The sequence below is a fragment of the Argentina anserina genome, chromosome 7, assembly GCF_933775445.1.
Source record: "Argentina anserina chromosome 7, drPotAnse1.1, whole genome shotgun sequence".
In the NCBI taxonomy this organism is placed as follows: Eukaryota; Viridiplantae; Streptophyta; class Magnoliopsida; order Rosales; family Rosaceae; genus Argentina; species Argentina anserina.
Genome location: NC_065878.1, coordinates 14870157 through 14882179, shown reverse-complemented (window position 1 = coordinate 14882179; position 12023 = coordinate 14870157). Strand labels below are relative to the sequence as shown.

The 12023-nt window shown below is 37.0% G+C and overlaps 3 protein-coding genes across 3 annotated transcripts; 2 read left to right on the top strand and 1 right to left on the bottom strand.

The window, feature by feature from the left end:
• Positions 1 to 1575: 1575 nt before the first annotated feature.
• Positions 1576 to 2169, bottom strand: LOC126803987 (heavy metal-associated isoprenylated plant protein 19-like). Its single transcript, XM_050531726.1, is given in 3 exon segments — positions 1576 to 1850; positions 1976 to 2057; positions 2137 to 2169. Coding segments are annotated over 3 exon segments (390 nt in total).
• A 3311-nt stretch (positions 2170 to 5480) lies between these two features.
• On the top strand, positions 5481 to 7517 carry LOC126803971 (50S ribosomal protein L5, chloroplastic). The gene is made up of 3 exons (XM_050531712.1): positions 5481 to 5745; positions 6031 to 6231; positions 7024 to 7517. The coding sequence occupies exons 1-3, from the start codon at positions 5506 to 5508 to the stop codon at positions 7351 to 7353; spliced, it is 771 nt and encodes a 256-aa protein (XP_050387669.1). The 5' UTR covers positions 5481 to 5505; the 3' UTR covers positions 7354 to 7517.
• A 217-nt stretch (positions 7518 to 7734) lies between these two features.
• Positions 7735 to 11557, top strand: LOC126803956 (sphingoid long-chain bases kinase 2, mitochondrial). The gene is made up of 13 exons (XM_050531697.1): positions 7735 to 8038; positions 8133 to 8209; positions 8791 to 8844; positions 8953 to 9012; positions 9426 to 9503; positions 9647 to 9693; positions 9775 to 9815; positions 10006 to 10090; positions 10176 to 10290; positions 10402 to 10524; positions 10606 to 10706; positions 10919 to 11123; positions 11232 to 11557. Exons 1-12 carry the CDS (start codon positions 7846 to 7848, stop codon positions 11046 to 11048), a joined length of 1104 nt encoding a protein of 367 aa, XP_050387654.1. The 5' UTR covers positions 7735 to 7845; the 3' UTR covers positions 11049 to 11123; positions 11232 to 11557.
• The last annotated feature ends 466 nt before the right edge of the window (positions 11558 to 12023 follow it).

Below are 12023 nucleotides of genomic sequence, written 5' to 3'. Positions count from 1 at the left end.
TCACGCGCTTGTGTTGTTTTGTGAACTGCACGCTCGGCTATTGGAGTCCTTTTGTGTTTGAAATTTTTGATTATATACTGAATTGTGACATGTAATGAAAGGCATGAGTTACTGATGAGTGATTATGAGGTAAGTGCTGGTTCAATCCCATACATATACAACGAAAGTTGTCTTGATTACTAGGGAGCAAATTTGTGGCTCCCTTTTGGTATACTCACCACATACCCACTTCTATGAAGATGCCACATGAGTTTTTCTTTTCATATTGGGGAAGTTCTGAATATTATTCAAGATCTACTAGTTAAAGATTCTTGTAATGTTTTTAGTGCTAATCGGAGTTTAGGTGCTATGCCCCCTCTGGTTTTGCATAACAGTATGATTAATAATAATGAGAGCAGGGGTAGCCTCAATTAGGGGTTGGTCTTCTACCCTATTTTTTTTTTTTTTTAAAACTAGGGTTAACAGTTAACTATCGTGGGTTCTATTCTCACCTCTAAAATTATTGTATATACCTTCACAATTTCTTTATTTCTATTTGACTTTTTCAACTCATATAAAAAGACCGATAAACACGAACAAATAAACATAGAAAAAAAAATATTGTTTTATCTCTTTCTTTGTATGTACAACTATCAATCTTTGATCTATGATTAACAAAAATTTAAACTCGTTAATCAAACTGAGCTACGAAATTCAACTTGATATATATTCAATGGTTTCTACTGTACCTAAGAATAATAATATTGCTCCAGGAGCCAAGTCATACTTCTCTCCAGTAATGGAATAGTTGCGCCTCTCCCATATTTGGGTGTTTTTGGGACTCACCAAAAGTTTTAGCACAATATCACCCAAAATCATGGAAGCCACACGAACAAAGTAATACAATTATACAAAGCCTCTCTCAGTATGAACTGATTTGAACCATCCCCAGCATATCCCTTTAATCAATCATTAAAAATAATCTTTAGTGGGCGGTAATTGAGCCTTGCCATTGTCGTGTTTAGTAAAACGACCACTTATAAATTATAATAGAGATATAGCTGGAGGGGCGAGGGGTAATTGAGTAAGGAAAAAGAGGTGTACTTAGAGTTTTGTGGAGTTAAAAAATAATAAGGAGATGTAATAAGTAATTGAGATACACATAGAAATTTTAGAGGTGCAAATAGAATCTCTCTTAACTATTTTATATTTTGCTTTTGCAGTTTTCTTATTTCCTAAAAATATTGATTAAACAAGCAACTCAATAAAAAAAAAGTAGTGTTGTAATATCAAAATTAATCCCTAGCCAAGACTCCTTAAATACTCATGTTGTGGATACAGTATACCAAATAAAACCCATAGTTTAGTCTGAATTTGGTTCAATAATCAGTTAGCACTATATGCTTTTATTTTGTTGCTGCAATCGTATACAACAAATACATAATCAAATGATCATGATTTCATCTCTTTCATTAGGTCACTAGGATCGTTCGTGAGAATTAACTCAAAACCAACGTCACTGCGAAACCAAAATAGTGTGAAACTACCAATTATATCCTATCTCAAATCACAAAATGTACATACTTTTGATACTCTTCACATTATGGAACAAGCATTTGGATTCTCATCACTAAACATCATAAGTAATTGTTCACTTTCTTTACAGCAATCAAGAATTAGTGGATGACTAATAAATGATCTTGATAAGTTTCCTTCATCAGACGCATCTTTTAAGTCTTATTCTTTGTCATCAATTATTTCTACTTTCTTCCTAGTTTTTTTTCTCAGTTTATTCAAAACCTTTTCCGGGTCGATCTTTCCCGTTACCATAACCTTGTGTTTGTTCATGTCTGTTGCAATCCTCTCCACCCCTAAAGAACCCAAAGAGGAAATAGCAAAATAAGAGCAAACTAACGATGACTTGATGAGTTAGGGTTTGATTGAAAAGAGAGAGAGAGAGAGAGAGAGAGAGAGGTGCAAAACGAATATCAGGTACCTTTGATCTTCAATAGGGTTTTGACAACTATTCTTTCACATGCATTGCAGTGCATTGGGATTTTGAATTCTGCAACGACATGCTACATGGTAGATAAGCCAAACTGTAAATTATGTGATTCTAATTCACCATTATAATTACCAATGGAGTAGGAATCTTACTTTAATTTCTTGCTCATTTTTCTTCTTCCCCATTTAAACCGTTAATGAGATTGATTGTTCATGCGAGGTGAAAAGGGTTTGAAAATGCATGTACATGCATGCCTTGAAAAGGTAGTTTCAGAATGAGTTTGGTTATAGCAATTACTAAATGGACGTCCTTTGTTGTCGGAAAACTAGAAGTTTGCTAAAATTGCGCTAATTAAACATTCTTGAAATCTAATATAAAGTGCCACTTGTGTTCTATATGACTAGTTTTTCTGCACACGCTATGCTCGTGCAAAACGGCAGCATTTGCGTTTTTTTTGTTTGTAAGATAACACTCGTGCGGTAAAGCTTCCACTAATAATTTGATATTAGCTCTCAAAGAAAATTAATCAAATGCTAAGCATTAGTAGGAGATATGGTGGACTGAATCTTACCTGTTTTCGCAATTTCACATACTATATCACGGTAATTCTTCCCATTTTCATCAAGAAATCAATCTTTGTTCACGCCCACGATCATCATACTCCCATCATTTTATTGGCAGCATGTCATATGCACTTACAACCCACAAATGCTACTGATTGCTATTTGAACGATTAGACTAAGTTTCATAAACAACCAAAGTAATAATAGAAATCAATTAAACAATACTCCAAAAAGAAAGAAAGCCAAATTTAGTGCTTGAAAGTAGAAGTAAAAGAAAATATATAACATACAGTACATGGAATTTAAGAGCATTCACGTTATTAATAAATTTCTCATAAGGATTTCATACCCGAATTCATTTTTCCTTTTTGTAGCTCTTTCTATTGTTAACTCTGTGGGTTGCTTTCTTCTCTTGTGAAATCTTCTCCACCTGCTCCAAACCTCCCAGTGTCAAATCTCTTTTAAAAGTTTATTTTTAAAAAAAGTTTATTTGGAACAACTATCTCATCTTCAGGGAATTTCTTTTTTATTTTATTACTTTTTTTCTTTTTACGATATTACTCATACAACATGATTAATATTATATTAAAAAGAATAAATTATAAAAATGTATCATCTCCAAACTTATATTAGAAAAAAGTCACTACTTATGAATTAATTATAAAAAAATCATCACATTTAAGTGAAAATTAGAAAAAAGTCACTTTAAAAATTATTTTCTAGACTGTTTTGCCATTTCTCAGTATTTTTTTATTTTTTATTTTTAATTCTTTTTTCTAATTTCGGCCATAACTTTCCCGTCTGGCGATAGATTTTGGCGAAATCGGTACCGTTAGAAATATCTCGCTCCTCTCTTTCATTTGATAAACTACCCACTCTGAATCGACCAACCGTACAAGGCGCAATAACCATCGCAAAAGGTTGCCGTCATCGATGGCGGTGCTCCAAGCAATTTCGGCGAAACCGAAGCTCAAGGTTTCCTAATTCTAACTATTCTCTTCATTCTGAGCATGCTTATACCAATCTCATTTGAATTTTAATAAAATTTCGCATATTTCCACATTTCCTATTGGCATGTCACACATACTGTCACAACCACTGTTAGAAACAATGTCACACTACCTCTCACACTAATTGTCACACATATTGTCACAACCGCTATCACACCCACTGTCACAGAAGCTGTCACACTATATATTCACTAACTGTCACACCAACTGTCACAACCTCTATCACATTACCTGTCACAACTACTATCACACTACCTATTACACTAACTGTCACACCTACTGTCACAACCACTGTCACACACATTGCCACTGTCACAACCTCTCTCACACTACCTATCACAACCCTTGTCACGCTACCTGTCACGACCTCCGTCACAACTTCTATCACACTACCTGTCACACTAAGTATCACACCCACTGTCACACTACCTGTCACAACCCCTGTCACACTATTTTTTTAAGAAGAAGAAGAAGAAGACTATAAATAACGAACCTTTTGTTTATTGCTATGTGATCTTGAACTAATATGATCCACATATCGACACTTATGTTGTCTTACAAAACACCACCAGTCACACTGCTTGTCACACTACTTATCACACTAGCTATCACACTACCTGTTACACTGCCTATCACATTAGCTATCATAGTACCTGTCACAATACCTGCCACACTACCTGTCACAACACAAAGTTAGTGTGACTGATAATGTGGCTGGTAGTGTGACTAGTAATGTGACAGATAGATGAGTCAGCTACATTTCCAGTCATAAAATCATTTACTCAAATCGATGAAATCAAAAACTAGCATTCAAAACTGGGCACCCAAAATCTGCTTTGGCCACCCATGTCATCTTCTCCAATCGCCGACTTCATGTTAGTTTCCCATATGTCTTCCTTCTGCCATATCTCTAGCAACTACAACATTGCCTTACGACATCATGTTTGACCTGAGTAACTGCAATAGTCTCGATATGCACTTGTAATTCATGTGGCTTTTTCAAACCTCACCTACTTCATCTCCACGATTTAGCTTCCTTTGGGTCATTCTCTACTTCACCATATGACCACCTAATCTACGGCTCCACAGCAGCAAGACCTCGATCATTAATCCCCAAGATCCGCTTCTTTAGATCTGGTGATAAGGAAGAGGTTGGCCCCGAGGTCGATCCTAAAGAGGGCGAAGAGAGAGAGAGAGAGTGAAGCTGGCTGAGTCGAGGTGGAGAGCTCGGCAGCGAAGCAAGTGGAACCGGAGTCGTCGGAGTTGGTTATGCAGGTGGAGATTGGGGTCAACCCTGGAGAGAGAGAGAGAGAGAGAGAGAGAGAGAGAGAGAGAGAGAGAGAGAGAGAGAGAGAGAGAGAGAGAGAGAGAGAGAGAGAGTCAAATTTGATCGGGGGCTTGCGCCTCATGCTCCAACTTCGCGCAATTCCCAAATTGCTGACGATGGTTTGAAGTTTTCTTTAATTTAGGATTAATGACACATGTTGTAAAAATTTACAAAATTATGGGTAACGTTTTAAGAACCTGACATTTTTATAATTTTGAAAATTTTAAGCGACTTTTTTTTATAATTTAAGGTGTCAAATTTAATTTTTTTTATAGAAGCCATATTAAAAAATGGGTTATTGACTTAATTAATACCGATGGAATGTCCTTTTTACCACAGCATACATTTCTCAGTTAAGCACATTATATTCTAGGATTTCTAGCATCACCTTTCTTCGCAAAACGGACCACACCTTATCCCATTTCATTCACAAAACACCACACCTACCAAATCACCCCCACTCTTCTCCAATATTACAAACAAAACCACACCACCCAACCTGTACCATTTCTGTAAATAATTCCAACTCAAAGCCTCATTCCACTCACCCCATCAAAAACCTTACCTCACTGAGCTCAAAACCACACTACTCATCAGAAACAGAGACACCAAAATCCCCAAATGGCTTGCCCTTCAATCCTACGCTCCTCTACGTCGTCGTTTCACGGCCAGTTCCCAATTGCCGCATCGCCGCCGCGGCTGTCGTTTACAAACCCTAGAAATGTGAGCGTGGTGAAGGCCGCGGAGGTTGTGCTGGTGGAGAAGTCCGAGTCCGAGAAGGTCAGTCGCCTCAAGACGGCTTACCTCGAGAGAATCATCCCCAAGCTCAAAGAAGAGTTTTCGTATCAAAACATCCATGAGGTGATTAAAGCTTCCACCTTTTTGCATTTCAGTTTAATTTTCGATATAAAGTTCTGATTTTTCTGTATAATTAGGGTCTAATTAAGGTTTTAGTGAGTCTGGGGTTTAGAAAGTAAGTAACTGTTTGGTTATGTCATGAATTGTTGACAATGTGGTTCGGTTTTTGTTAAAATTGGTGATGGTGTTTTGTTTGAGCCTTGTTTGTATTATTGGGTTGTGAAGTTGAGTGGTTTGATGAGGTGTTGTTATGTTGGTGATTTGTGCAATGGTGGGGACTTGTTGTAGGTTCCGAAGGTTGAGAAGATTGTGGTGAATTGTGGTATTGGAGATGCTCAGCAGAATTCCAAGGGGTTGGAAGCGGCAATGCGTGACTTGGCGCTCATTACGGGGCAGAGACCTGTGAAGACACGAGCAAAGGCTTCTCTTGCGCAGTTTAAGATCAGGGAAGGGCAGCCGCTTGGGATTGCTGTCACACTCAGAGGAAATGTGAGTTCTTGTTTCCCCCTGCGTAAAAGATTAATGGTATTCTAAGCTTTCATTTCTCGTAGATATTTAGGACTGAATTTCTCATTGTTTGGTGAGCAATTTTCATTATTCATTTTTCTTGTCAACTCCTAACGAATAGTTATATTATTGTAATCAAACTTCAGAATAGCGGTTTATGCCAAAGCTCAAGTGGCACTGTTTTACATTGCAATGGTAATGCAGCACATATTATTGTCATTTGGGGTTGGTAGTAAATTAAACTAGTCCTCAGTCATAAGTTAATCTGTAAAACGTTAATGTTGGCACCACAAAAGAGTAGCTTATTCAGTTATTTGTTTCTGTAAGGTTCTACCATGGCCACTACTGTCACCTGTATTTCTATTTTTTGCATGGAAGAAATAACCTAATGCGAAGCAGATGGTCAACTTGGATGTGATTATATGTATGGTTGTTAGAAAGAAAGAGGATAGTGGCACTAGTGACTCTAATTTCAGTTGTATGGACTGGATACCCTCATTGATGTGACAATGGTGAGGGTTGTTCACTTGTTTGTCACCGAGTCAACATCATTGTTTGTTGATTGTGACTAGTAAGTGCTAACCCTACACTGATGATGGTGAAGGTCATGATTCAAGGAATCAGTTAGTTGATAGTACTTGAACACTACTTGTGTTCATGAATCTTTCTATATCAATCTATATTCTGAGTGCGTGGATCTGGTCTGTTGAAAACATGTGTCACTCATAATTCCAATTTCATTGCAATCTCATGTGCCAACTGTTGATTTTGCAGGTGATGTATGCCTTCCTTGATCGCCTCATTAACTTGGGTTTTCCCAGGACAAGGGATTTTCAGGGTCTTAATCCAAACAGCTTTGATGGAAATGGTAATTATGCCGTTGGAATCAAGGAACAAAGTGTGTTCCCAGAGATTAAGTTTGATCTTGGTAAGGGCAGGGGAATGGATGTCTGCATCAAAACAACAGCTAATACAGATAAAGAAGCTCAAACACTCTTGGCTCTAATGGGGATGCCATTCAGAGAGACTGGCCCTGTAACCGAAGTGCGAAAGAAGAAGCTGAGGTCTCACCATTTCAGCCGAAAGGGAACTGGACGAAAATGAGTTCCCGACTCTTGGATATAGGACCATTTTGCTGTTAGTTCTGTATTTTGCAAAGTCCATTCACCATACTGTCCATGTATGTTAAAAATGTTCAATGAAAATGATTATACTCTTGTTGTGTAGATCATGTTGGTAACTAAGCAATGTCTTCGCCGTTCTATGTATGAAGATGATCTTATCCTTTGTTGTGTGCAATGAAAATGTCGCATACATATGAACAAAATTGATACTTGACGTTGATTCCCAGTAGAATCATATGCCACGTATATAGTATCATTGCCAGCCCAACAAAATATGCTAAATTAGTTTAGAACCTTAAATAATGTAGGCGGACTAATTCTGATGTCTTATTAATAAGTCACTGCACTGTTTTGACAGTGATGAACATTGAACCCAGCATTAGTTTCTTTAAGCCTATTGATTTTCTGTGCAAAGCTCAAAGCTTTGGAAAAGAAAACCCAAAAAGACTGAAGCTTTATAAAGACAAAAGAGATGGGCAGCATAAATCAGATAGCATTGGGTTGCGGAATAGCTACAGTCAGAGTTTCAATGGCGAAACCATCTTGGGCTGTGAGAGCAGAGCTTCCCAGAGCTCCTGATCTCTTCACCGAGAGGTCCATTCTCCGAAGTGGGTCTTCTTCCTCCTCTCGCCGCCGTGACCTTGTTTTCGTCGTCAACCCTTCAGGTCTTTATTTGTCTCTGTTTGGTTTTTGGTTTTTTTTTTGGGTGGTTGTGTTTTGAAGGATTGGTGATGAGTGAAACTGGGGAATTGGATGCAGGGGCTAATGGGAGGACTGGTAAGGAGTGGAAGAAGCTGCTTCCGTATTTGAGGTCTCGTCTTGGTGCTGATTGCAATGTGAGTTTCTTGCTTGCCATTGTTAACAAGTTTTGAGCTTGACCCAGATATAGACCTCTAGAGTTTCTAGTTGACTAGTGCGTTTGAGATTGGAATATGGTGGCATTGGTTTACTGTTATTGTTAGTTATGGATGAGTTGCTTGTAGAATGTGGATGTTGTTTTTGATTAGTTTATGTTGATTGGCAACTGATATGATCAGTAGGGGTCTGTTTCTAAACTGAAACATGTCTTTTTGTTGAAAAGAGTCTTCCTTTAGATATATGTGATGTGAATTCCTGATTTGAGGGTACAAGTTTTCACTCTGTAATAGTACTCAAGGGTAAGTTTGAAGTACCTTTACAGTTCCATATTAATTCAGGAATTATGATATACATTCTATATGGTTGATTTGGCAAATGACTTTGTGTACAATTACCAGTCACCACATTTGTATTCATATAGCTCAATAAGGCTGAAATGATGACATGGACCATATTTTACTATCCAATTATCTGTTTGCAGCCCGTGTTGTATTTGTTTTTCTTATGCATTGGGATGCACCTATGAACTTATACTTTTGCTTCTCTATGTTATGGACAGATATGCGAGTCTTTGACATCAGGTCCTTCTCATGCAATTGACATAACGCGAGAGGTGAGCTTTTGTACTGTTATAGTTTGAGCTTGAACTAAATGCCTAAATCTAATTTGTTTGCTGGAAGTTTGATGTAAGATGGGATAATATGATTCTAATGCTGTGCAGGCTATACGGGAGGGTGCTGATGCTGTAATTGTGGTTGGAGGAGATGGAACTTTGCATGAGGTATTAACATTTTTAAGTTCATGGAAGGACTGAGATGACCAGGGTCAATTGTATTGCCTACCTGTGCTGGGCCTTTCATTTTTAGCGAATGACTGGTTGATAGGGGATTTACTCTTTTGATCAGACATTTTGGTGTACTGATGTGGTTTTGGAATTAACTAAGGATCTGTCTCTTGACAAGTGATAAAATTTATCGGTGTGGGATTTGGCTTCACTTATGGTCTTATGGGCATAGACAATTTTACCTTTAGAAATGGTTTAATGGATTTTATGAAGATATTTGGTACATGCAAATTTCAAAAGTGCAAGTGTTCTGATTTGTATGAAATACCTAAATTGTGCGCTACTGATGCATACACAATTACACATTTAATCTACACTGTTGCTTATCTACCTTGGCTTCGGATATTCAGGTTGTGAATGGTTTCTTTTGGGCTGGAAAACCTGTGACAAATTATGATAGAGAGGCCACCCATTCAACTGCCCTCGGTGTAAGTGATTATGGGAGTCTAGTAATTTTAACTTAACTTTTTTATCATTGTATGTAGTTATTGCCAAATTCAATTACTAGTGAAATGCTCAATGACTTTGGAATTTCTGAAGGGAAGATATAATTATTTGGTGCTTTCTACAGCTCATTCCATTGGGAACTGGGTCTGATTTTGCCAGATCATTCGGCTGGTTAGTTGATTTTGATATGGTATTTTATGAGTTGTCTATGTTCACTTTCTCAATATTGTTATTTATATGTTTTTTTTTCAGGAAAAATAATCCTTATGAAGCCATTGAACGCATAGCCAAAGGTTCTGTCACTCTCTCTCTCTCTCTCTCAATCTTTATATTGTTTGTCCTCTTTTTTTTCATTTCTTACTTTTCTTTTGTGTAATCCATCTTTATTTAACACTGAAGGAGTTTTTACTTTATAATTTCACCTTCATTTTACTCAATTAACAAAATATTCTAAAGGTAGAGATACATAATTGTCTTCTGCAGGACAGAGATCACGGATAGATGTTGGAGTTGTTAATGGAGAAGCTGATGAACCTCATTACTTTATTAATGTGGCCGACATTCATTTGTGAGTTTGCTTTGGAAATTTTTCACTAGACACATGCTGATATTAGAAAATCGTGATGACTTTTTGTTGGGCGGGTACTTTGCAGGAGTGCAAAAGCAGGATACCATGCTTCTAAATACAAGAGATTTGGAAACTTGTGCTACATTATTGGTGCTTTGAAAGGCTTTATTGGGCACAGTAATCAGGACCTTAGAATCAAGGTCAGTATTGTGATGCATCGTAAACTAGTAGTTGCTAGTTTATTGGCTGCGTATATTTTACCTTACAAACATGTATCTTTCACTCCACTTACGAAAATGTTCTTGATATAGGTTGATGAAGGGGAGTGGGAAGTATATCCTCAGGTAACGGCCCTTTGCATTGGAAATGCAAAATACTTTGGTGGTGGCATGAAAGTTACACCAAATGCTGATCCTCAGAATGGAAAATTTGAGGTGGATTAGTTTTCTTGCACACATGCTTCTTAGTTGTTGATAGAAAAGTATATAATGCAGAATTATGAACTTTCTTGGCAGGTTGTGATTCTTCAGGACTTCAAGTGGTATGACTTTATCTTGAAGCTACATAAGCTGTACAATGGGACTCATCTATCAGTGGAAAATGTATCTTCAAGAAGGTAGGTCATGTTAGGTGGAGTTGTTTCTAATACTTTTCATCTTTTCTCCTGTACCCTCCCCTTTCTTGCTCCCACATTTCTTCAAGGAAAATGAAAACTAAAGGTTGATGCCAAAAAGGTTTCCACATGGGTTCCTAGATCTTAGTCCATCCACAGATAGTAGATTAGGGTTCTTGTGAGTGCAACTCTTATTCATTTTGTTTATCTTGCAGTGTGCATTCTATTGAAGTGGAGGAGATTTCAGGAAGTGGCAGCATCTATGTTCAATCAGATGGCGAATATTTAGGATTCCTGCCTAGGAAATTTTGTATATTACCTTCTGCAGTTGAGATGATATGTTGACATTCTGCTGGAACTTTTGCTTGTTGGTTATGGAGGAATAGTCCACAGAGAAAACAGCCTGGCATTATCAATATAGTGAGTTCAACAAACTATAATATACACACGAATGCCTACATAACTGAAGCCAAAGTTACAGACTGGCGTAACTGATTCTCTAATTTCTAACAAATACTCGAATTGCAGCTATCGACGTGTTGTTCACGCTGGCTCGTTACGTTGTGCTGAGAATAAGAGCTGGAGTTGACTTGATACATTGTGGTGTGAAACTGTGAATTAAATGTTAAACTGTACTTTGTTGTGCTTTACTGGGGCTTCTTCAGTCTGAAGGGGAAAACTGTAAAGTTCATGATTTATCTTATGTTGATAGCTAGCACAAAATTTAGAAACCTCAGTCTCCAAATATAGGAACAGAAAAATGCAGTAAATTTTGCCTTCAATTTAGTGAAGTTTACTTTTGTACACAGCCTCATTATTTATGTAGTGAATATACAGGGTCAGTTTTAACTAGAGCTTAATTCTTGATAAAAGTTTGACAGTTCTCTGTTGAAGTTGACATTTGGAAGTCTCCAAAGCACTGTAAGTTGGCAATTGGCATAACTAGGATTAAATATCCATAATTTTATAGATATTTTTACGAAATTTTTCATTTTTCGGCATATGGATAAATCTGTTACATACCAAATATTTTTTGATAGAAATTTTCGAAATTTCTCGATATATCTGGAAACTTTCGAAATTTCCCGATATTTTCATAATATCGCCACATATCAGGTCAACTTCAAATAAAATAAAAAATCATTGTTGAGGAGAATGTAACATCTGATCCATCCTTTTGCAAGCACAAATAGTTAATTCTATTACATCATCTTATTGTTTTATGTCTCTTTTTATTATATATTGCATTCTATGTCTCAACATTCACATAAAAATGAAATAAACCGAACTAGTTGTTGAAGGGAATCAAACCCCTTTGGT